Source organism: Balaenoptera borealis (genome assembly GCF_965194805.1).
Source record: "Balaenoptera borealis genome assembly, chromosome: 13".
NCBI lineage: Eukaryota > Metazoa > Chordata > Mammalia > Artiodactyla > Balaenopteridae > Balaenoptera > Balaenoptera borealis.
Window position 1 is genome coordinate 46,966,633 of NC_138870.1, and position 24,623 is coordinate 46,991,255.

Here is a 24,623-nt window from a genome sequence, read left to right on the forward strand (position 1 = left end):
GAAGGTACTTTGTGAGGTAAAAACATTGGAGCCACCTAGTCTTGTTTAAAAATAGTCCCATTTGTTTTGGTTTCTATCTGCACATACTATTCCCAGGTTGCCTTAGTAACCAGGGCTCCTAGGGTCATTTAGGGGGCAGGTACTAAGAAGGGTGGATGTGCTGGGAAATGGGAATGGGATATGTATCAACAGATCCTTCCCTTATTCAAACAGAGCAGGGCAGGTGGCAGTTGCTCTCTGAGTTGACAGCAGTTGATGTAACTCCTACCCCATCCCTTCCTCAGTCACCAGTGCCTTAAGCCTTCAAGGCTTAAGAGGTGCTGGGGAAAGGAGAGTTCTTCTGGGGACACAAGCCTCAGGGTTCGTCCCTTTCTTCCCTCTGCCTCCACATAGAACCACAGAGGTTTTAAATCCAATTAAGAGTCAGTAAGGCCAAGGGTCCCAGTAGCCAAACCTCAGTTCCTCCTCACCTCATGGCTGATGGAGGGGAAACAACTCAGGTGTCTAGTCTATGGGACAGTGGATTTGGGGGTAGAGAGAGTGATCCTGGTTTGTTCTTTCCCCATCATATCTCCTGCTACCTCTTACTCTCTTGTCTGGTTGATCACTCAGGTTACACCTGGGGTTGGAGATGGTGGGCTAGGTCAAGGCCAGTCATTTAAAAAAAAGGTGGGGGGGGGGTTGCGGCACGAATGACTAAAAATGGGCAAATACTGAAATATTGTTTGTGGATTCTAGAAACCACACATTGATAAGCCTAATGTTGATTTTCTGGCACAATTCTGGTTTATTAAAAGAGATGGTTTATGAGCATTTAGACAAATGTGATCATAGATATCAACATGAATTAATCCTAGCCAAACCCTGACAAGCTAACTTTATTATTTTTTTGCCAAGTATCTCTAAAGAGGTAGATTTGGGAAACTGTGGAGGTCGTATGTACTTTATTAACGTGCTCTAGCCAAAGACCACCAGGAATACACCTGCAGTTGAACAAGTTGGGTTTAATGCTCATTGCAGTGATGGAGAGAGGATGCCATTTGGAACCACGGTGTGTCTTGCAAGAGGGTGTTAGAAAGGACCCTACAGGACTTGAACTTCATTAAGTGAGTTGGGGGAAGGTTCAAGGAAGTGGAGCTTCACTCTAAATTGAGTGCTGTCAGGGGAGCAGGGAAAATTCTATAATTGCGTATCTTTATCTTATCTAGAAAAAGGGCAGTCTAAAGTGAAGCTGAAGCTGCATTAGCTGGGAGAGGGGGATGTTTGGTGTTTTGTGGTTTGCACACTGACCTTGTCTAGTGCTTAAACAAAATTGTGAAGTGATCTTGTTTTTTGCCTCACTTCATCACAGTCACTGAGTACTCTTGTCTGATATTGGTGTTTTGTGAGATTGTTTGTGTTCAACAGTACCTGTGAGCCCAGGTCAGCTCCTAATAATTCCAAAGCCTAGCTGTGTCAGGCCAGTTCCCAGATGTCAGGAACTGCTTTCCTCTTTCTCACCTGCTAAGTCATTGCAGATAAGAGAATAATTATGAGTCAGTTAATAGTAGAGTTTGATGGAATCAAAACTGAACATTTGTGCCTAGTAAATGTTGATTAGCACATTGATGTTAGAGAAATCTCTAGTCTCTAGTGATATACCCAAGGGCTATGTTTTTTTTTTTAATTGTATAAAAATATGAAAAGCCCAGTTACCAACAGTAACACAAGGAAACACTAAGTAATATGGAAATTGTCTGTAACTTGTATTGACTAAATTAATCCAAAGGGTCCATTTGGATTGACCGACCTTCCCTCTAAAAATTGCTTGAGCCTGTCTGAGAAACAAATGCAGAGATCTATATTAGCAATAATTCATGTGAGAACAACATGGGACTTCCAATTGGCTGCAAAAATTAAAATCTTATTCTTCATAATATGTCAGTTAATAAATATCAAGAGGCTGCTATGTTCTAGGCACCTTTCTAGAAACTCCATAAGGGTAAAAGAACCATAGTTGTGCATTGTAAATATAGTAGTTCTACCACGTCTATCTGAGTGGAACCAGTTCTAAAGTATTGTGTGTTCTTCTAAATAGTTTTTGCAGAGGGCCATTGACAAACCAGTGGGGTATCTGAAAAAAACTGGCAAGAGAAGACTGAGGGTAGACCCAATAGATGTCTTCAGATATATGAAGGGCTACCTAATGGAGAAAAAGGTCCTGTGTTGCTGCATAGGAAATAAGCAGAGAGTTCTAGAAAAATTGCTAACATGTGAGTACTTACTATAAACCAAGGTACTGTGCTAGGCACTTTACATGCAATATTTCACTGACACAATGGGCATTATTATTATACTTGTTTTGCAGAGGAGAAAGACTTAAAGAGGGTAATCAACCCAAGTCTCCACAACTAGTAAGGAATGGAACTAGGAATCTCTTCAGGCAGTCTGACTCCAGACTTGGCATAAGAAAGTTCTAATGATAGCCATCCAGCAATGGGACCACTACTTTCCAGTAACTTACAAGGAATAATACAGAGGAAGCTTCCTCAAATCCCGTTGCCCCTTCCATCTTGGAGAGTAGGCTGGGACCAGATTACCACATCCAACCCTGGGAGGCAACTGTAGTTTACATATAAATGCAGATTGCAAAACCAGGAAGTCTAAGTGCTCTCCTCTAACAAATGGCCATCCTTTTTCGTGTTACCCATTTACTGCTTATCACCACCAGGTGGCACCTCGGCAACAGAATTGTCAATGGGCGGGGACCCATCTTGTTTACTTGTTCCGGTGCCTTGCAGCTGCTGATTCTGTGGCTCCTGGGCCCCAGCTGGGAAGAGACCTTCCTGGGGATGAGCTTTTGTCCTCCATACACCATCTTCAGTAGGAGGATCTGATGATCTAGATAGGATGAGAAAGGGGAAAAGTTTGAAAAGGAACTTCCATAGGTCACCCTCTTCATCCCCCAGCCTAAGGGATCCCTTCCCCTACTCCAGTGTTTGGCAAATTTCAGTTTATAGGGAGGTTTCCCTCTGAGGATGTTCATCCATTTTCCTGCTATAGTTCTGGTTCGTCAAGTTGGTGGGCACTCACCTCCTCCAAACTCCTTGAGCTTTTTTACCTGCTCATCTCTCAGAATACAGAGAACATAGGAGGCAGATGGAAAACTGTTCCTTACACAGTTCTGCAAACTGAAAGAAGCAGTTTAGATACTGTTTCAGAGAAGTAGAGAAAGGGAAGTGAGAAAATTTAAGATTAAGGGAGGGAACCTGGGCAGGGATAAGTTAAACAGCTTTGATGAAACACAGCCTGATGAAATCTATGCCCTGCAGAGCCAGATAAAATTTAACAGCTGTAAACCAAACAGAATAACACTAGCCCCACATACATCGCATTAGAAGGTAATCATGACCAATCTGTCCCTCCTGGGCTTCCGATCAGTCCAGTTTCTAAGTCCCTGGACAACACTACACCTCTAAGTCCAGTTAACTGGTAACGAGAGTCATCATCAATATACCCTGCATTTTTTCCTTCCTAAACCTACACAGTGCGATGTAGAACTTAGTTCTACATCTGACTGTATTTTAAACCTTCCTTATAACCCAGGCAAATGAGAAACAGAATTGTCTCATTACTCTTGATTTCCCATTTTAGTGTCCTAGCAGTTCCTCAGGGTCAGGAATTCTTGGAAAATGTAATCATTTCGGCTGCAGCTGAGACCCCACCCCCCTTGGAGCCAATTTAGTTTTAATTTGCTCTTTAAAATAGAGATGACTAATTCTTGGAGATAGAATGAACTAACTTGGAGATTTCTAAAGAGAAATAAAGCCTCACTTCCTATTCGCTCTGCTTTTTCCCCCCTCCCGCTTGCCTGAAGGCTAGATTATCTCAATTCTGTAATTTTTGGGTTCTCCAGTTTTCTCTAGAGTCTGTCGTTACACTGCATAGACAAAGTAGAGGACTGGGAACAGGATAAACAGGGTCGGTCATCGAACACTTTCATTCCAAATAGGGTAATTTCCTTTCCTTTTGTAAGGACAACCAGCAAGAAAAAAAGTGGAAGGATAAGGAATGTGCTTAAAGTATGAAAACGTGGGAAAGGAGACAAATGAACATGTAGGAATCGCAGACCAAGTTCTGCCAAACCGTCTGAAGGGAGTGGAAGGAAATCCCGACGCTCCACAACCCCTCAACTTCGCAACTCCAGCTCTCTCTAAAACAGAGTAATTGCAGGTGCGGCTCTGCATGACGTCATACCATAGGCACTCCAATCCCACGTGGGGGAGCTCCTGGTCCCGCCTCTCCTCTTGAAATGGTACGCCGCTCCTCCTCCTCTTTCTGGCTAATCACATGCTGCTCTTTAGCCTTTTTCCTCCTTTTCCCGCCATCCCAGACCGCCCATCTTGGCACTCCGGTCCAATCAGGAAGGTTCTGCCTCTCCCGAGCCCTTTCCTCTCCCCGAGGCAGGGGGCGGGGTTTCGGTCTTTTGATTCCACCTTCATCTATGCGGCACGGACCAACCCGAACCGTCAGAACGAAGGGGCGTGGCTTTAAGTCCCCTCCCCCATTCTGGGGTTTTGGTTTGTAGGGGGGGAATCTGGTCGCCGAACTAGGCAACCTCTAGCTGGTCTCTGGGTCGGGCAGGTCCTCCCAGAGGTGGCAGCATGGACCGCTCTCCTGGAGACCGCCCCAGCGCAGTGGACCAGCCCTACGCTCCCTCCGACCCCCCTGACCAGCCCCCCACGGCTCACGCAAAGCTGGACCAGAGTTCTGGGAACCAACCTGCCGGCCCAGGCGCCGCGGGTGAGGCCTTGGCGGTGCTGACTTCGTTCGGGCGGCGGTTGCTGGTGCTGGTGCCGGTGTACCTGGCTGGGGCAATAGGACTCAGCGTGGGTTTTGTGCTCTTCGGCCTCGCCCTCTACCTGGGCTGGCGCCGGGTCCGCGAGGAGAAAGAACGGAGCCTTCGAGTAGCGCGACAGCTGCTGGATGATGAGGAGCGGCTCACGGCGAAAACTCTTTACATGAGCCATCAAGAACTACCTGCCTGGGTGAGCGACCATCTTCAATCCTCAGTGCAGCATAGTTCCCTTCTTGCCCGTTAGTTCTCGGGCTCTCCCTCCCTATCCTTAAAGTCAGCTCCCCATCTTGGGACGATGGGCCCCAGACTTTCCCCTTTGGCCCGCTAGCCTCCTGCCTGCAGGGACGCGCCACTCTTGGGACCGACTATCCACTACCCGCCCCCCTTCCCCACGCCCAGATCCCGATTCTTCCACAGAATCAGGACTTCTTCATCTACGCTTGGGCAAGAGCAATGATAACATCTGGGGAGCCCGTCTCAGCCGTGGCTCTTCCTCCAACCAAACCGCTCGAACGCCCCTCCTCGTTTCTGGTGCCACTCACACTGCTCCTGGGCGTCCCTGTTCCCGTTGCCGCTCAGTGGGTTCCCTCCATTTTCCTGTCCTCCCCAAGACTTCTTTTTTTTTTTTTTAAACCTCTTTAAGGCCATAAGTTTCTTCTCCCTTTTCCCGCTCTTATCCCGAGACCCTCCCCGGGAGCATTGCCCAGTCGAGCCCCCGCACCCAGACGGACCCTCCGGCCCTAGCCTTCCAGCCTCAGGCGGCCTGGCCGCAGCTCAGCGGAGGCGGCTGCTGGACAAAGGGCGGGGGTACTGGGGGGAGGGTAGTGTTACTGCTGCAGTGCCCGCTGCCCGCACTCCACCGCCCCTGGCCGGCCCCACCCTTTTCCGGACTGCGGGCTGCGCCTGCTGGGTTGGGGCCAGGACCCTATTTCTACGCCCCCTCTCTTGTGGTAAGGGGCCCCGATGGCTTCTCTCAGGCCTTGCAGATGCCGAGCCCGTTACCCGGCCCTTCCCGGCCCCTCCCTTCCTGCTCCTCCCAGCAGAGGTGCCTGTCTGGGGGAATCAAAGTTGACGCTAGGCAAACACAGCTATGCTTCTCCGACCCTGGACTGGGGAGGAGAAACGGGGAGAAATGGTCCCATGGGACTTGTAGCCCAGGCAGCAAGAGTCTCTGTTCTTCCTACTTCTCATCATGGAAAATTATTTTCCTCCTAAAGCAACTACCCCTTCTCCTCCCCCAGTACAAAGCACAGGTGTCCTTCCTTCCCATCAAAAGAGTCACACCGATTAAAAAGAAAGAAAGAAAACACCAGCCTGGGCCTGTATAGCTCTTCTGGCCCCTCCCTAACACAGGAGCCACGTCCTGCTTCACCTTTTGGTGTAGAAGCCCCAGTTCGAGGGGCAGAGGGAAGGCTGGTAAAAGGAACCAGGACTTATCCAATCCCAGGATTTCCTCCTCAAACTCTGATTTGTCAGGACCTCCCCCTCCGGAAAGAATGTGCCCTTCTCTTCCCTCCTCCTCCTCTCTGCCCCAGCAGTTGTCATCATTTCACATCCCTGAGCTATCCGCAAAGCAACTTTGTGTGGCTGACACTGTCAGCTCCCTTTGCCGAAGAGACCTCAGGGCCCCAAACCCTCTGGAGGAATGAATCCTCAGGACATCCCGGCCCCTCCCCTCAACCCCTGGGTGTCACACTTAGGTTTCCTTAGTGAGCATCCACCTGGCATCTTAGTAGGAAGCTACGGGCGGAGGATAGTGCTCCTCACTGTCTCCATGTTCTCCACCTCCAGGTCAGCTTCCCAGATGTGGAAAAAGCTGAGTGGCTAAATAAGGTGAGGGTTGCTTGTCTTGGGTTTTGTTTTTCCTGAGGGGGAATGGGGTTCGCTCTCTTGCCAGACCCTGCCACGCTTCAAATCTAGCCTCCCCATGGGGAGGAGTCTGAAAGAACTTGCCTTTAGAGGGAAGGCAGCACTCTCCTATGACAAGCTCCCTTTCCTCCCAGATTATGGCCCAGGTCTGGCCGTTCCTGGGCCAGTATATGGAGAAGCTTTTGGCCGAAACTGTGGCCCCAGCTGTTCGAGGATCTAACCCCCACCTGCAAACATTTACATTTACACGAGTGGAATTGGGTGAAAAGGTACGTGTGTAGGAGGGAAAGTAATGACAGGGAAGAGATGGGGCAGGGGAGATGGGTGGCCCAAAGGGGCCTTTCCCTCCCCTCTCAAGCATTCATCTCTGCAGCCACTGCGCATCATAGGAGTCAGGGTTCACCCTGGTCAGAGGAAAGACCAGATCCTGCTGGACTTGAACATCAGGTAATGCCACTCACCACTCTTCCCGATTCCCTTTCCTGGTCACTCTGACTACTTCACTCCCCTTACCCACGTCAGCCTAGTGCTAACCCTCTGTTCTCTTCCTCACTAACTCCCAGCTATGTAGGTGATGTACAGATCGATGTGGAAGTGAAGAAATATTTCTGCAAAGCAGGAGTCAAGGGCATGCAGGTGGGGCAGATGTCAGGGGCCTCCATAAGAAGCCTTTGCCCTAAGTTTCATTAGATATGGGGAAGTGGGAGGTTGGGAAAACCAAGGCTGGGGAGGTCTGGGAGGGAAAGAAGACTGTTTCTGAAGAAAGGCTTTGTTCGTCTCTTCCTGCCCCAGCTGCAGGGTGTCTTACGAGTGATTCTTGAACCACTCATTGGGAACCTTCCTATTGTGGGGGCTGTGTCGATGTTCTTTATCCGACGCCCGGTAAGGGAAAACGTTGAGGAGGGGTAGGGAAGTGGGGGAAGCAGAGAGGATTGGAAGCTATGGGGAATGGGGGAGGGAACTGACAAGTAGGCTGAGGGTCTGGCAACTGTTGGATGGGCGTAACCATGCCACCATATGCTCTGTCCCGATCCCCCTGCTCTTTGCTTCCAGACCCTAGATATCAACTGGACAGGGATGACCAACCTGCTGGATATCCCAGGACTCAGGTATGAAGGATTTATCGAGCACCTGTTAAGTGTTCCAGCCCTGGTTTGGGGGTTTAAGGGATACAGAGCAGTAAAAAATGCAGCTGGTGCCCTCCAAGAGCCTTGACCCTAGTTGGGGAGATCAGACAAATACCCCTGAAAAGTTTCATACTGTGATTTTTCTTCTGTGGGGGGACTGTGCATTTTGGTAGAGAATGAAGTGGGCTACGGACTCCTCAGCCGGGGCAAAGGGAGAAGGAAGAGATGCGATGGCAGTGAGGAAGGGACAGAGCAGTAGGTGGGAAATCAGGGTAGAAGAGAAGCAAAAAGGTATTTTCAAGAAAGGACTTCCCTCTAGCTTTAGGTCTCTCTTGGTTGTGGGAAACATACTTGGCGGTGGGGAAATATTGACACTCACACTCACCTCCTTTTCCACTCCCCCATTCAGCTCCCTCTCTGACACCATGATCATGGATTCCATCGCTGCCTTTCTTGTGTTGCCCAACCGATTATTGGTGCCCCTTGTGCCTGACCTTCAAGATGTGGCCCAGTTGCGTTCCCCTCTTCCCAGGGTATGGTCTCTCCCCTATTAGATAGATCCTTCTCTTGGGAACCCTGTGGTGGGTCTTTAATTTCTCAGGATCTGATTCCTACCCTCAGGGCATTATTCGGATTCACCTGCTGGCCGCTCGAGGGCTGAGCTCCAAGGACAAATACGTAAAGGGCCTGATTGAGGGCAAGTCAGACCCCTACGCACTTGTGCGAGTGGGCACCCAGACATTCTGCAGTCGTGTCATTGATGAGGAACTCAACCCCCAGTGGGGAGAGACTTATGAGGTGGGAGAGCCAACGAGTGGGGCTGTGTCAGATGGGGAGGCTCCAGGAGGTTTTGAGAGAATATGCTGATTGGATGATCTTCACACCTGCGGACCCTTATCCCTCTGTGTTCTTCAGGTTATGGTACATGAGGTCCCAGGACAGGAAATTGAGGTGGAGGTGTTTGACAAGGATCCAGACAAAGACGACTTTCTGGGCAGGTGAGACTCTGCCTGTGTTAGGATTCTAAATCCCCAGGGCCACCAAGGTCTCAGAGGTAATTATAATCCTTTTCCAGGCCTGGGAATCATATTATCATTTTCCTTCCCAGCCTTCCCACCCCTCATACCCACCACGCACACATGCATATATATCTCCCGAGGGTAAGAAGGGAGTCTGAGATGTGCCAGTTATTTCTGTGTGGATGAGAAGCGGGCCAGTGAATGACATGTTGCTAATTATAACACTCCCCTCTTTTTCCTTTCACTGCCATCATCACCACCACCACCCCCCAGAATGAAGCTGGATGTAGGGAAAGTACTACAGGCTGGAGTAATGGATGAAGTAAGCTGAGAGAAGAGGAAGGTGGAGGGTGCTGTCCCCCATTGTGTAGACGGTGGTTGCTACATTGGTGGGGAAGAGATTGGGTGTGTATATGATGTCTACTATACCTCACTTTCTTCCTCCTCTTCCTCCAGTGGTTCCCTCTACAAAGTGGGCAAGGCCAAGTTCACTTAAGGCTAGAATGGCTTTCACTTTTGCCAGATGCAGAAAAACTGGAGCAGGTAACTAACACTGAAAACAGGAAGCTAGCAGGGGAGAAACAGGTAGCTAGAAGTATGGGGGGCTGGAGGGATGATGGTCTGACTACTACCACCCCACACCAGGTTCTACAGTGGAACCGAGGAGTCTCCTCCCGACCGGAGCCCCCATCAGCTGCCATCTTAGTTGTCTATCTGGATCGGGCCCAGGATCTTCCTGTGAGTGTGGCTTCTGAGGGCAGGTGAACAGGAAGCCATGGGTGCAGCATTCCCACACCCTCCCTTGCCCCGGCCCGCTCTGCTTCCGTAGCAACAACATGTAACACAAGGGTTCCAAAGAGGGGATCACAGTCACCTCAGGGGAAAGATTCTTTTTTTTTTTTTTAATTAATTAATTAATTTTTGGCTGCGTTGGGTCTTCATTGCTGTGTGCAGCCTTTCTCTAGTTACAGCGAGCGGGGGCTACTCTTCGTTGTGGTGCGCGGGCTTCTCATTGTCGTGGCTTCTCGTTGCGAAGCACGGGCTCTAGGCGTGTGGGCTTCGGTAGTTGTGGCACGCAGGCTCAGTAGTTGTGGCACGTTGGGCTTCAGTAGTTGTGGCTCATAGGCTCTAGAGCACAGGCTCAGCAGCTGTGGAGCACGGGCTTAGTTGCTCCGCGGCATGTGGGATCTTCCCGGACCAGGGCTCAGACCCGTGTCTCCTGCACTGGCAGGCGGATTCTTTTTTTTTTTTTAATCTCGCTAAAATTCTTGAATTGGTTTTAGTGAGTTGTATTTTTAAATTATCTATTTAATCGATGTTTTCTAACTATTTGTATAAAGTTGTTCATAATATTCTCTTATAATCTTTATTTAATTTATTTATTTTTGGCTGCATTGGGTCTTTGTTGCTGTGCGCGAGCTTTGTCTAGTTGTGGCGAGTGGGGGCTACTCTTCGTTGCGCTGCACGGGCTTCTCATTGTGGTGGCTTCTCTTGTTGTGGAGCACAGGCTCTAGGTGCACAGGTTCAGTAGTTGTGGCTCGTGGGCTCTAGAGCGCAAGCTCAGTGGTTGCGGTGCACGGGCTTAGTTGCTCTGCAGCATGTGGGATCTTCCCGCCCCAGGGCTCGAACCCGTGTCCCCTGAATTGGCAGGCAGATTCTTAACCACTGCGCCACCAGGGAAGTGCCGGGCAGGCGGATTCTTAACCACTGCGCCGCCAGGGAAGCCCCAGGGGAAGGATTCTGATGACAGCCCGCCTTCCTTCACTGAAACAAAAACAAAAACAACCAAGATAGTGACTTCTGAATTCTACCCCCCACAGCTGAAGAAGGGGAACAAGGAGCCCAACCCCATGGTACAGCTGTCAATTCAGGATGTGACCCAGGAGAGCAAGGTGAGGGCCAGGACAAGGATATCATTGTGCCAGGTGTCATGTGTGTGTGGGGACAGGAGGAGGGAGGACTGTTCTTGGGATGAAGCGTTCCCTTTAGGATGCCTGTAAGAGGAAGGGTTTTCTGGAGAAACAGGACTGGGACTGTGGCGTGTACCTTGATCACATCCTGCACATCTCTAGGCTGTCTATAACACCAATGGCCCGGTGTGGGAGGAGGCCTTCCGGTTCTTCCTGCAAGACCCTCGAAGCCAGGAGCTCGATGTGCAGGTGAGAGAATCACCTATCAGTCCCTCCTGGATACCCTATTCTGTCTTCTCAGATCTGCACCATTTCTTCTCTCCATCTTCTCCTTTGATCTCTATTTTCTTTTCTTGTTTTTTTTTCGGCTGTGCCGTGTGGCTTTCGGGATCTTAGTTCCCTGATCAGGGATGGAATCCAGGCCCTCGGCAGTGAGATCACGGAGTCCTAACCACTGGACCACCAGGGAATTCCATGATCTCTATTTTCAATCCATCTACCTAGACTCTCCACCTCTTCTACTCTCCACGGTTCCCCACCTGTCTCTCTAGAATCATTTTTATAACTAAGAATTGTGCACTTAAAATGAGTGATTTTTGTGGTATGTAAATTATGCCTCAAAAAAATTATTTTTTAAAAGAAGAGAAGGAGACTTCCCTGGTGGTCCAGTGGTTGAGACTGCGCTCCCACTGCATGGGGCACAGGTTCAATCCCTGGTCGGGGAACTAAGATCCCATATGCTATGAGGCACAGCCAAAAAATAAACAAAAACCCTGTTAAAAGAAGAGAAGAACATATTGAGCACCAGCTAGACACCGAGCACTTTTTTTTTTCTGGTTTATTTTTATTTTATTTTAATTTTTAATTTTACATTGGAGTATAGGGTTAGCACAACATTGTGTTAGTTTCAGATGTACATCAAAGTGACTTAGTTATACATATTCATATACCTAATTCTTTTTCAGATTCTATTCCTATATAGGTCATTACAGAGTACTGAGTAGAGTTCCCTGTGCTATACAGTAGGTCCTTATTGATTATTTTACATAGAGTAGTGTGCATATGCCAGTCCCAGCCTCCCAGACGTCTAGCACTTTTAAGGTCATAGAAAAAGCACAAAACACAGTATCTGCCCTCACGAAGCTTACTGGCTCGTTTCAGAGAGGAGACAAACATATATAACCATCTAAGAATGATTCAACATTAATCATTGGGAGTAAAATACCCATAGTATAGTGCTTAGGATGGCCAGAGAAAAGTACAGAGGCTGGAGTAACTAGAGTGTCTTTGTGAAGGAAGTAGGATATTCAGAGGGCCTTAAAGTATCAGTAGGATTTAAATAGGCAGAGAAGAGCAGAATGAGAACTTTCCAGGTAATGAGACCAGAAAGAGCAAAGGAGGAAGGGACTGTAGAGTGGGCAGAGGACTGTAAAAGGATGGCCTGGAGTGGAGCAAAAGGTTTGTGATTGGCACAGAGAGAATGAAGCTGCAGCTGTGTCATCATTTCCGCAGGCTACCTCCCTTTTCCCTAATCCCTCACTCCATCCCCTCTTCCTGTGCCTATAGGTGAAGGATGACTCCAGGGCCCTGACTTTAGGGGCGTTGACCCTGCCTCTGGCTCGCCTGCTGACTGCCCCTGAACTCACCCTGGACCAGTGGTTCCAGCTCAGCAGTTCTGGCCCAAACTCCCGGCTGTACATGAAACTGGTTATGAGGGTATGGAGGTGGAGGGGAAGGGCCTTGTGGATTCCTTGTGGTATTAAGAGTAAGGAAAGGGGATCCTCTACGATGAAATGAGCTAGTGTATCTGGAAGCATCTAGCAGACGCACAAAAAATGTTTGTTGATCTAACTGGGGGAAGACATGGTGTCTGAGTAGGGTGAGTGTGGAGTGAACCCCCCAGAGATAAGCACAGCCAAGGCAGGGACCTAGTTTCCCTGTCAGAGCCCCTGCTCTGCCCCCACCCCCACCCCCACATACCTTGCCTGCTGGTGGCTAAATGCACTGCTTTGATTTGACAATCACACTACCCTTCCCAGCTCTTGTACTTGGATTCATCAGAAGTGCGCTTCCCTGCTGTGCCTGGTACTCCTGAAGCTTGGGACCTGGACGACGAGGGCCCCCAGACAGGCAGCAGTGTGGATGCCCCACCTCGACCCAGTCACACTACTCCTGACAGTAACTTTGGGACAGAGGTAAGTCTATATCTGGAAAGGACTGGAGTCTGTTTGCCCACCCTACGTGCGCAAAGCCTGTTTCAGGGCTGGGTCTGACAGTATTCTCTCTTTGACTGCCACCTGGTGCCGCACCTGTTCCTTTTGCAGAATGTGCTTCGGATCCATGTATTAGAGGCCCAGGACCTGATTGCCAAAGACCGTTTCTTGGGGGGATTAGTGAAGGGGAAGTCAGACCCCTATGTCAAACTAAAGCTGGGAGGACGAAGCTTCCGGAGCCGTGTTGTTCAGGAAGATCTCAATCCCCGTTGGAACGAGGTCTTTGAGGTCAGAATTGAGGGCTAGGACTCTTCCCAGTCTTGCCCCATTCCTCCCCCAGCTCTGAGTGGTCCAAAAAACTTCTGGGGTTCCGTTGATTGGGGGAGGTGTCCAGTCATTCTGAGAAGAAAAGGAAAGGATCCCATTATTTTCTCCCACTAGGTGATCGTCACATCAATTCCAGGCCAAGAGCTAGAGGTTGAAGTTTTTGACAAGGACCTGGACAAGGATGACTTTCTGGGCAGGTGAGGGTGGGGGGCGCGTCCAGCGGGGAAGATGGGCTGGGCCTCTGTAGACCTTGGAGACAAAAGACTTGGCTCTTGACCATAGACCTTAATTTTAATCTTTCTCCTCTACAGGTGTAAAGTGAGCCTCACCACAGTCCTAGACAATGGCTTCCTTGATGAGGTGAGCATGGAATTAGAATCAGCAGTCCCTCCTGATCTTGATGCATGATTCATTCTCATAGTCCCTGTCCCCGCACCCCCAAGTCTTAACCCTGCCCGCTTCCACAGTGGCTGACCCTGGAGGATGTCCCATCTGGCCGCCTACACTTGCGTCTGGAGCGTCTGACCCCCCGTCCCACTGCTGCTGAGTTACAGGAGGTAAGGAAAGATGCTGGAGGAAGGAAGGGACCCAAGATGGGTCAAGGTAAACTCTTCTATGAGCTTTTAAGGCATATGCCAGGCCCCAGAATGTCAGTTACCACTCCCCAGCTCCCATGTGTCCTTCCCCAGGTGCTGCAGGTGAACAGTTTGATCCAGACTCAGAAGAGTACAGAACTGGCGGCGGCCCTGCTCTCCGTCTACCTGGAGCGGGCTGAGGACCTACCGGTGAGATCTGCTCCCCACGCCCCATAGCTCCCTGGCCCTTCTTCTACATCCCTCAGGTTTGGATGCTCCTAGTGTATTTGGGATAGTAAATTCCAAATTCCTCTCTCCCAGGGTGGTGCTGGGGTGGGAAGAATTGTCTGTTCGAGGCCAGGAGGGTGAGGGCTGTCAAGTGATAATGAGGACATGGGCCATTGGCTGTGGATGTAATTTGTGAGGGGAGGGGCGAATCTGCCTAACTGGTCCAAATTTAAGACTAACATTCTCTCTCCAGCTCCGAAAAGGTACCAAGCCTCCCAGCCCTTATGCTACTCTTGCCGTGGGAGATACTTCTCATAAAACTAAGGTATTAGGAAATGCTGCAGGACTAAGAATGGGAGGGATGAGAGGCGTAGAGGAGAAAATGTCAACACTGATCATACCCCTCATCTCCACCAGACTGTTTCCCAAACGTCAGCCCCTGTCTGGGATGAGAGTGCCTCCTTTCTCATCAGGAAACCACACTTTGAGAGCCTGGAGTTGCAGGTACCGTAAATTCATTCTACAAACATTTTGCAGATTGCTGTCACAGGCCAGGCACTGAACCAGGCACAGGGCATTCAGAGATAAAAGATGTAGTTCTTATCTTTTTGGAGCTCACACTCTTCTTTTGGGAGAAAAATAACCAGAGAATACTTCCTGACTGATAACTGCTGAGGTAAAGGCAGTGTAGGGAAAAAAGGAGGGGTTCTAACTCAGACAAGGGAAAAGGTGAGGTAAGAAAGGCGTCCTTAGCTTAAGGGTAAATAGGCCCTGACCAAGAAAAGAAGGACAGGAAAACTCTTAAGGCTGAGAAGGGAATGGAGGAGAAAGAAGGCAAATTATACATTATAGAGGCAGGAAAGAGCAAGATCACAAAAAAATTATGCTAAGAATTTGGATTTTATCCTAAAGGCATAGGGAAACATTTGAAGGAATGAGAGGTGGCATCCAGATTTGCATCTTAGGAAGATGGTGTTGACATCAGGGTAAAAAAATGAACTGGAGGAAGGCAGCACTGGAGGCAGGTAGGTCACTTAAGAGACTGTTAGAGTAACTGAAGCAAGAACTGACAAAGGCCAGATAGTGTTTGTCGGTTACTTTGACATGGAGGGGGAAGAGGAACAAAGAACAACTACGTGTTAACTCCTGGGGTTTTAGTGTGGATGGACAGATAAAGGTGCCATCGCCAACACGGGGAATGCACCGAGCAGGAGTTTTTGAAATTGAGATCTCTGAGGGCTGTCCAAGGGGAGACAGCCATCTGGAAGGTAGATCTGTGGCCCATCGTGGTGTTCCTCCCTCTCCCTCTTGTTTGAGCATCATGAGCAAGCAACAGGTAGCAGCTGTAGTCACAAGCGTGAGTGAGAGCTCTCAGGGCGTGTGTAGAGTGAAAAGAGGACAAAGGTTGGACATGCTGGGTGCTGCAACAAAAGGGCAGATGGAGGAAGAAGAGCACTGAAGTGTAGCCAGGGTGGTGGGATGCTCCCCAGGAGAGAGTGGATTCCAGAAGCCAAAAGAAGAGTGTTTCAAAAGACAGGAAGTGGTCAAATGTTACTGAGAGGTAAAATTAGGTGACTGAAAACTATTCACTGACTTTGAAAACTAGGAGGTCACTGATGACTGGAGCAACTTCAGGGGCTGGAATGGAGTAGAAACTAGATTTCAGTGGGTCGAAGGGTGACCGAAAAGTGAAGAGGTATGGGAGGTGGGGAGAGGATGGGGGAAGGTAATATAGGAGTGCTGGCTTTCTCTACATGGAGTAAGGAGTCAGATACCTTCCAAAGTTGATAGAACAGTAAGAGAGAATTACATGAATAGAAACCAACAGAATTTCAAATAATGTGACTATTAATAACACTGGCAGAGGTAGAGAAGAGATGTAAATGAGCTCAATTTGTCATCTTGAATAGCAGGGAATCAGTAGATATTAGAGTTGGCAAATTATGAAATAGAGATATAGACATATTAGTTAGAATTATGCCAGAACAAAGAAAATAGGAAGGGCTCATTACATTTGGAGTATGGACATGAGGATAGGATGGGCAGGAAACAATTTAATTCTATTTTTACTGTTCTTTTTTCTACCCTGTGCAGGTATTACTGGGATAATTTGTGAAAGCTTAGGAAGTAAAGATAGTACAGTCTACTCTGGTTAAGAAAGAAAGGGAAGCAGGGAAGTGGGACCAGCAGCAACTATTACCACGCTCCCCTGCCCTTCACGAAGGAGAGTCTCTCCAAAACCACTCAAGCGTCCAAGCATTTGGACCTGGAATGCCAGGATTAAATCACTTCTCTCTTTTTTTTCCCCCCCGGCCTCGCTGTGCGGCTTGCGGGATCTTAGTTCCCCGGTTCCCCGACGAGGGATCAAACCCGGGCTCTGGCGGTGAAAGGGCCAAGTCCTAACCACTGGATCGCCAGGGAACTACCTAAATCACTTCTCTCTTGACGGCAGTCCTGTTGCTCCACAGGTTCGGGGTGAGGGGACTGGCGCATTGGGCTCGTTATCCCTGCCCCTCTCTGAGCTCCTCGTGGCTGACCAGCTCTGCTTGGACCACTGGTTTATGCTCAGCAATGGTCCAGGGCAGGTGCTACTGAGAGCACAGCTCGGGGTGAGTGCCAGGAGACAGTGGGCAAGGGGAGGGAGGGCGGGAGCAGAGGGCCGTGTCCTTCTAGCCCGAGAGCGGAAGGACTCTGCGTGCCGCTTTCTTGTCTGCCTAGATCCTGGTGTCCCAGCACTCAGGGGTGGAAGCTCACAGCCACAGCTACAGCCACAGCTCCTCATCTCTGAGCGAAGAACCGGAGCTCTGGGGGGGACTCCCTCACATCACTTCCCCAGCCCCAGAGCTCCGGCAGCGCCTAACACACAGTGACAGGTAAAGCGCTGGGACAGAACCATGGGACTCAGTCAAGGATATAAAGGATAAGCTACAGACTCCCGGGGCACTACCTCCTCCCACCGCTATCTCCATCTCTCCACAGTCCCCTTGAGGCTCCAGCCGGGCCTCTGGGCCAGGTGAAACTCACTGTTTGGTACTACAGTGAAGAACGAAAGCTGGTCGGCATCGTTCACAGTTGCCGGTGAGACTCCATCCGTCACATCCTCCAGGTTCTCCCCATCCCTCCCCTCAGGTTGCCTCATCACCTCCTTCCTCCTGTCACAGGGCCCTTCGACAAAATGGACGGGATCCCCCTGACCCCTACGTGTCACTGTTGCTACTGCCAGACAAGAACCGGGGCACCAAGAGGAAGAGCTCACAGAAGAAGAGGACCCTAAATCCTGAATTCGATGAACGGTCAGTCAGTGAGCATTCAAGTGAAGAGATGGCAGGCTCGGGAAGGGCCCCTGCCCCTAACCTCAGTCCCTCCTCAGGTTTGAGTGGGAAATGCCCCTGGATGAGGCCCTGCGGCGAAAGCTGGACGTCTCTGTGAAGTCTAGTTCCTCCTTCATGTCAAGAGAGCGTGAGCTGCTGGGGAAGGTAAGAAGAGGGCAAAGGTGGACCAGGCAAAGGTGAGAGTTAGAAGTTGCTGGTGGAAAGGCTTGTAGTCCCTATTAGGGAGTAAGCACCCTGGTGACACTACTTTACAGATGTACTTTACAGTACTTTACTACCCAATTACCTCTGCACTGGTTTGGGACCAGGAGTGTGTCAGGGTAGGACGTGGTCTTTGGAGACATCAAAAGTAACATCTCACCCCTACTATCCTCCAACACAGGTGCAGTTGGACCTCGCTGAGATAGACCTTTCCCAGGGTGCAGCCCAGTGGTGAGTGTCTGATGAGCTGGGGATGGGCCTGGATGCTTAAGTAGGAAAAATCCCAATCATAGGAGGGAAAAAGGATGTAACCCAAGCTGAGAACCAGTGATCCTCTGAAGTACAAGAGCCCTCAGATCTTGTCTCATTCATAAGAGGACACAGAAGTCATCTTTCTACCTGAGCCCTCTCTGCTTGTTCCCACAGGTATGACCTCATGGATGACAAGGACAAGGGCCGCTCCTAGGAGCCGGAGATTACCAGCCTGGCTGCTCTGTCTCCTTGCCTCGCCTCTCGCTGCATCACCGCCTCAATGTGATGAGCCTAAAGGTTGGGGCCCGAGGGCAGAGCCTGCACCCCTCAGCCCTCTCACCTCCCAGGCCCATGCTAGGGCCTTTGCGTGACCAAAGAGGAGGACCGTATGTTACCCTTTACTGCACGGCCTTTATCCTTCTGGGCTTCTGCGGCAGGGATGTGAGCTGGCTATTTCCTGCTCTGCCTGCACATTCTCCTTTCCGCCCAGCTCCTCAGGGCCTTCTGTGTCTGTGCCTGGCCACTGGCAGCACTGGCAGTGGCATTAGCTCATGCCAAATACAGCTTTTTGAAAGACCTTTTTTTCTCCTTCTTCCCAAACAGCAGTCAGGGAGGGTGGAAAGGCTAACCACTCCAGCTGAGAGCCTCTTGGACTACTGCATGCAGCAAATGTACAGCCACCCAAACCCCATGTCCAGTTCTATACCCACTTTCCTCGAGCCTGTCCTGAAAATTACACCTGCTATGTTGACTAGGGCCAGCCAGTCTCTTGAATCACTCTGAGAACAGTAGATTCCATCAAAGCCTTCAGGTAGCCAATATCAGTCTTGGTGTGGGGCCTCTAGCTGGTGCCATCCAGAGGGCTTTGGAGGACCCAGGACAGCAGAGCCAATTTTTTGTCCCGGTGCCTAGGCTGTTAACTCACTGACTAGAACTGAATCTCTTAGCTTTGTACCAACTCTGCCAATCCACTGTATCGTACATTAAACGTTATACTCAAATCATCTGTGGCTCTTTTCCTTAAGGGCAGAGAATACAGCCTACCCATCAGGTGTTTATTCCAAGTGTCAAAAGCCTTTATTCAGTTCACAAATGATGTCTGTTTATATTTTTATCAACTGATTATCAGTTTATTAAAAAAGTTGATTTAAACATCTGCCATGGTGACTTTCAACCTCGACTCCTGGCTCAATACTGATGGAAGTAATCTTATTAACAATTGCAGAAGGACTGTGCATGCCAGTGAGTCGCTGTGGCTCCTCATCTGAAAAATGATCCCAAGTCCTAGAACCTTCACCACAGGAATTTTCCTTGTAGTTATCCTCACAGTCTTGGTGGGCATCCGTCCTTTCCCTTTGAGAGTCTTTTCCTTTGCGCCTCTGATCAAGTCGGCACATACCTTCTCCAAAGACATTACGCTGCAGCTGCTTAGCGTAATTCTAAGTCAGTCAGTGAATCTCCACCTCTGGTTCTCAGAGTCTCTCTTTAAGAGCCAGGCCGTGGTGCAGCTTCCTGACCGACTTGTTCCTCCGTGAGAACCAACAGTGGTGAGGCAGGCGCAGGTGAACCCGAGCTCCCTGCAGCTGAGACTGCTTCTTAGAGATTGAGTCAAGTTCATTAGTGGTCAGAACCTACTGTGGTTGCAGCCACCAAGATTGTTGGTAACGTTGAGGGTGGTCAAGGGACCTGTGTGAATTAGCTGCTATTGAGTTTCTGGTGAGATTCATTCCCAGTCACAGTGGTGAAGTCTGTTACCGATTATCATCCTCTGGGCTTTCCAGGGAAAGGATTCCTAAACCTGGTGAACTTGGAAGCTCTGTGCCACAGCACAGGGTCACAGAGTATCAGTGGCATGTTCAGCCACATCCAAAAGGGCTTAAGGCCCCACCCAATGCGCAGCTACGTGAGAAGTATTTTATACCCATTCAGAGCTGCTCACCCTGAACTCAGCTCCTTTCAGGACCCTTCCTGGAATGCAAGCTAGAAAAGCTGTGCCCTATCCCTTCTAATTACCACGTGAAGGGAGAGCAAGATGGAGGAAGAGTGAACTACTGAAAACTGAGTCACTGGAATAGAAACTTGGAGATTCCATAACTGCCTCAGGGGGGCTTTATCATCTTCTCTGGAACTTAAGATGCTGTCCACTGGGAGAAGAGGAAAGGCTCAAGGGAAAGAACTAAACTCAGCTTCCAAGGAGTTGTCAAAATCCACCTTAGCAAAAGCTGAATTTAAACTCTATGCCATAGGGACTTCCCTGGTGGCACAGTGGTTAAGAATCCGCCTGCCAATGCAGGGGACACGGGCTCGATCCCTGGTCCAGGTAGATCCCACATGCTGCAGATCAAGTAAGCCCGTACGCCACAACTACTGAAGCCCGCGCCCTCTAGGGCCCCCGTGCCACAACCACTGAAGCCCGTGTGCCCAGAGCCCGTGCTCCATGACAAGAGAAGCCACTGCAATGAGAAGCCTGCGCACCACAACGAAGAGTAGCCCCAGCTCGCCACACCTATAGAAAGCCCGTGCGCAGCAACGAAGACGCAACACAGCCAAAAATATATATATAAATAAATAAAAGAAACTTTATTAAAAAAATAAAAATAAACTCTATGCCATCAACTAACTCAGCTCCTAATTTTTTTTCCCAATAACTCCTTGGTACTCACTGCTGGTTCTTCTGCCATCTCTACTTCCTTCCCATCAACTTAAGAGCCTTGGCCGTGAGCAAGAAGTCTCTGTTGCCCTTCCCCAGACCCAAAAACTGAAGGGGTGAAAACCCCCAAAACACAGGGCAGAGGAACTTATATTTCTAAGGTCTCTCGTTTTATTATTCAATACTGGGCATGTAGCCCAAGGCCTGCTGTTCTAGCTGGCTTCAGAGATCCTGCAATGTGTGATTTTAAGAAGCACTCTTTACCTAGTTCATCACTTCCAAGTAATTACAATTCCAGAAAACTAAAGGACATGGCACAAATTCTTCCATCCCAGAAGGGTCCCTACTCTTTCCCAACCTTTTCAAGTTCAGGATACATAACAGAAGAAGTACTGATCTACATATTAAATACAAGATGAGACACAACTCAGTATACTGTTGCTCTTACACAAAGATGAAGTAAACTAAGGGTCATTAATCACAGGAATTAAACAAATGCTAATTTGTTATTTCTCAAACAGCTGGTCTTTGACACTGGCACATGATGCCTACCTCTTCCAGAGAAAGGCAGAGATGATGGCATATGGGTACATTGTCACTGATGTTTACAAATACTGCCCTCTTGGAATGTGGCTTTATTGGCCCAAACAACATGCTGTAGTTAACTGGGTGTGGCAACACATTTGTCTACCCGCCATTTGCCCCTCTTCCCTACATACAGAACCCCAGAGCATTCTTAGTGGCAGTGTGCCAGCCCCAAGGGATTAATCACAATCCTCTTTGCTAGATGCTCACTTTCCCAGCCTCCACTGCAACTCAGAGTGGCTCTATGACCCAGCTCTGGTCAATAAGATGTAAGAGGAAGTCACCTGGGGATGGAGCGTCAACAGAAGAAAGCCCTCGTTGCTCCCTTCCTTTCTGCTTGGGTCATTAGTGGGAAGATGTGATGCCTGGAGCTGCAGCAGCTTTCTTTAAGGCCTGAGGTCACTAACACAAGGAAGAAAAGCTAACATGATTACATGGATACATATTTTATAAATTAGAGGTATATTATAACCTGCTTTTTTCACTTAACACACAAGCATTTTTACACTTCATTAAATATTCCTTGAAAATATAATTTATAATGGTCACAATGTGTACAGTTCCTTAGAATGACTGCCCCATAGTTTAACTGATTCTCTATTGTCAGAAATGAAGGTAGTTCTGCTTTGCTATTCACTGTGGGAACACAAAAGTATACACATCTCAAATGATTTCCTTAGTATAAGTATAATTGGTGGGTCAACTTATGTACTTTAATGACTTTTTTTTTTTTTTGGCCACACCACGTGGCTTGTGGGATCTTAGTTCCCCAACCGGGGATTGAACCCGGGCCCTCAGCACTGAAAGTGCAGAGTCCTAACCACTGGACCACCAGGGAATTCCCTAACGACTTTTATTTTTTTTAATTTTTAAATTTTTATTTTTTTTTATTTTTGGCTGCGTTGGGTCTTCGTTGCTGCGCACAGGCTTTCTCTAGTTGCGTCAAGCAGGGGCTACTCTTCGTTGCGGTGGGCAGCCTTCTCACTGCAGTGGCTTCCCTTGTTGCGGAGCACAGGCTCTAGGCGTGCGGGCTTCAGCAGTTGTGGCATGCGGGCTCAGTAGTTGTGGCTCGTGGGCTCTAGACCGCAGGCTCAGTAGTTGTGGCACACGGAAGTCCCCTAACGACTTTCAGTACAGTCTTCCAAAATACATTCTAAGGAAATTATATGAATTCTCTACTCCCACCAGCATTACACAAAAATGTTTTCCTATATTCTCTCTTGGATATTACAAGTTAAAAAATCTTTGCCAAATGATGGGCAAAATTTTGCCTAGTTTTACAGATTTTCCTGTCTCTTCCCTCACTATCAGATTACCAATTGTCATTTCTTGGTGAAATTAGTAAGCTTTCTCTCCAGTAGCAGTCCCCCTACCTGTCAATTTTCTAATCTTGGGCAGGAATTCAGAAAACATTTGTGGAGCATTGCACTAGGAAGGTACTACTGAAATGTAAAGGTAAGACTGCCCTAAAGAACTAAAAACCAATCTGACACCCAAAGCAAAGGCAACAAAATCAAAAATAAACAAGTGGGACTACATCAAACTAAAAAATTTCTGTATAGCAAAAGAAACAATGAACCTACTGAATGGGAGAAACTATTTGCAAATCACTTATCGGATAAGGGATTGATATCCAAAATATATAAAGAACTCAAACAACTCAAAAGCAAAAAACCACAAATAACCTGTTTAAAAAAATGGACATAAGATCTGAATAGACATTTTTCCAAAGAAGACATACAGATGGCCAATAGGTACATGAAAAGGTGCTCAACATCACTAATCATCGGGGAAATGCAAATCAAAACCACAATGAGATATCACCTCATACCTGTTAGAATGACTGTTATCAAAAAGACAGGACTTCCCTGGTGGTGCAGTGGTTAAGAATCCGCCTGCCAATGCAGAAGACATGGGTTCGATCCCTGGTCCAGGAAGATCCCACATGCCGCGGAGCAACTAAGTCTGTGCGCCACAACTACTGAGCCTGCGTGCCACAACTACTGAAGCCCACGCGCCTAGAGCCCATGCTCCGCAACAAGAGAAGCCACCGCAATTAGAAGCCCGCACACCGCCAGGAAGAGTGACTCCCGCTCGCTGCAACTAGAGAAAGCCCGCGTGCAGCAACAAAGACCCAACGCAGCCAAAAAAACAAAAACAAAAAACAAACAATGATGCCACAACTAAGAGGTGGTGCAGCTAAAATAAACAAATAAATATATTTTTTACAAAGCTAGAAAGTCAGATGCCATAACCACTTCCACTTGGCAAACTGCCAAAAGGCAGCCATAAACGAAAGGAGGAGTAAAAAAAATCGGATAAACCACATCTTCGAAATCAACTTCTGTGTAAGTGATGAAAGACACTAAAAGGCATCTGTTATGCCCTCACCCAGTCTTGTAACCAACCATATTACACAACCCATTTCTGTTCTTCCAAGCTTTCCCCAACCAGCAAACATCACTTCTGCACTGCCCATAAAGTTAACTTATGCCTCACCTTTCTGACCTCCCGAGGGTTTTCTACTCTGACCCCACTGCCTGCAGGCCCATGCAAGCCCCAATGTCCAGCAAGGTATGCCGCCAGGGCATTTACTGATCCAGCAAGTGAAGTTGGGCCTGCCTGGGCTGGTTCCCTCCCGACACAGATGAGACCTTTGATGAACATCTGGGGGATGTACAACACAAGGAATATAACCAATATTTATAATAACTATAAATGGAGTATAACCTTTAAAAACTGTGAATCACTGTTGTACACCTGAAACTTCTGTAATACTGTACAACTATACCTCAATTTAAAAAAACAAAACAAAAAACAGATCTATAAAACAAACAGCCATCTCCGGAAAAGAGATGTCCGATGCTGGGAAGAGATGTCTTAGAGTCAAGGGCTGGAGAACCCAGTCCTCCACTCCAAGGAGACCTGTGAGGAACCGACGAGGTGGCTGGCGCATACGCGGCGCAAAATGGAGAAATCTCAACTTAGAGACTGGGGCAGGTGACCCGGCTTAATTCCAAAATTTAACATTTACTTCAACTACCAGTTCATTTCAAAAACTGTTCCAAGTCACTGTTCCAACTCACACGGCAACTCAACAGCTTCTGTTCTCTTTCTACCAAACCGCAAGAGGAAACTAGAGACCGCACCACTCTGCCCCGGGCAGTAAATGCTTCCTACTATTTGACCTCCATCCGGCCGGCTGCAACTGCAGCCTTTCCCCTCGTTCTGCGTTCTCACCAGTGGATTCAGGAAAATATCCCCGCCCACACTAAACGCGCAACGCAGGCCTGAGCAAGGGAGATATCCTGAGGGACCGCGCGCGGTTTTAGGGTCAGGGAAGAGGATTGTAAAGTGCTCATTGCCTTTCGGTTCCGGGACAACAATCACGTCCCAAAGATCGTGAGTCGCCAACCGCCGCCGTGGGCCGGAAGTCACTGCGCCGGCGTCCGCCCTGCTCTGTAGGGCGGAGTTTCCCGTGAGCCCGCGGGCGCGCGA

General features: G+C 48.7%; 1 protein-coding gene and 2 long non-coding RNA genes across 9 annotated transcripts; 1 reads left to right on the forward strand and 2 right to left on the reverse strand.

Annotated features, from left to right (window-relative positions):
- Positions 1–4,404: 4,404 nt before the first annotated feature.
- On the forward strand, positions 4,405–18,894 carry ESYT1 (extended synaptotagmin 1). Of its 3 annotated transcripts, none has more exons than XM_082350917.1 (31): positions 4,407–5,027; positions 6,629–6,670; positions 6,841–6,975; positions 7,065–7,153; positions 7,270–7,342; positions 7,499–7,588; positions 7,760–7,815; positions 8,243–8,366; positions 8,455–8,631; positions 8,749–8,831; positions 9,126–9,174; positions 9,309–9,395; positions 9,498–9,590; positions 10,673–10,744; positions 10,925–11,011; positions 12,329–12,478; positions 12,802–12,957; positions 13,087–13,263; positions 13,417–13,499; positions 13,614–13,662; positions 13,770–13,859; positions 13,992–14,087; positions 14,359–14,430; positions 14,523–14,609; positions 16,574–16,714; positions 16,824–16,978; positions 17,085–17,183; positions 17,267–17,398; positions 17,476–17,581; positions 17,820–17,869; positions 18,065–18,894. In XM_082350917.1, the coding sequence occupies exons 1-31, from the start codon at positions 4,644–4,646 to the stop codon at positions 18,102–18,104; spliced, it is 3,324 nt and encodes a 1,107-aa protein (XP_082207043.1). In that variant the 5' UTR covers positions 4,407–4,643; the 3' UTR covers positions 18,105–18,894. The 3 variants fall into 3 exon arrangements, with proteins under 3 accessions (XP_082207045.1, XP_082207043.1, XP_082207044.1); XM_082350918.1 differs by having other exon boundaries at positions 4,412–5,027; positions 7,080–7,153; XM_082350919.1 differs by lacking the exon at positions 7,499–7,588 and having other exon boundaries at positions 4,405–5,027.
- On the reverse strand, positions 10,140–13,205 carry LOC309609530. The gene is made up of 3 exons (XR_014233468.1): positions 13,072–13,205; positions 10,899–11,535; positions 10,140–10,616 (listed from the first exon to the last, which is right to left on the reverse strand). It is a non-coding gene; the product is annotated as an uncharacterized lncRNA (long non-coding RNA).
- On the reverse strand, positions 13,247–24,584 carry LOC309609527. Of its 5 annotated transcripts, none has more exons than XR_014233461.1 (4): positions 24,491–24,547; positions 22,957–23,020; positions 21,410–21,527; positions 13,247–13,374 (listed from the first exon to the last, which is right to left on the reverse strand). It is a non-coding gene; the product is annotated as an uncharacterized lncRNA (long non-coding RNA). The 5 variants fall into 5 exon arrangements; XR_014233462.1 differs by lacking the exon at positions 24,491–24,547 and adding an exon at positions 24,366–24,484; XR_014233464.1 differs by lacking the exon at positions 24,491–24,547 and adding an exon at positions 24,212–24,359.
- Positions 24,585–24,623: the final 39 nt, after the last annotated feature.

Excerpts from the sequence above, each read along its gene's own strand:
- ESYT1 (XM_082350917.1), top strand. The coding sequence starts at position 4,644 with ATGGACCGCTCTCCTGGAGACCGCCCCAGCGCAGTGGACCAGCCCTAC. Across the intron at positions 8,832-9,125 it reads AAAGACGACTTTCTGGGCAG|AATGAAGCTGGATGTAGGGA; the intron begins GTGAGACTCTGC and ends ACCACCCCCCAG. Across the intron at positions 12,958-13,086 it reads ACAGTAACTTTGGGACAGAG|AATGTGCTTCGGATCCATGT; the intron begins GTAAGTCTATAT and ends TTCCTTTTGCAG.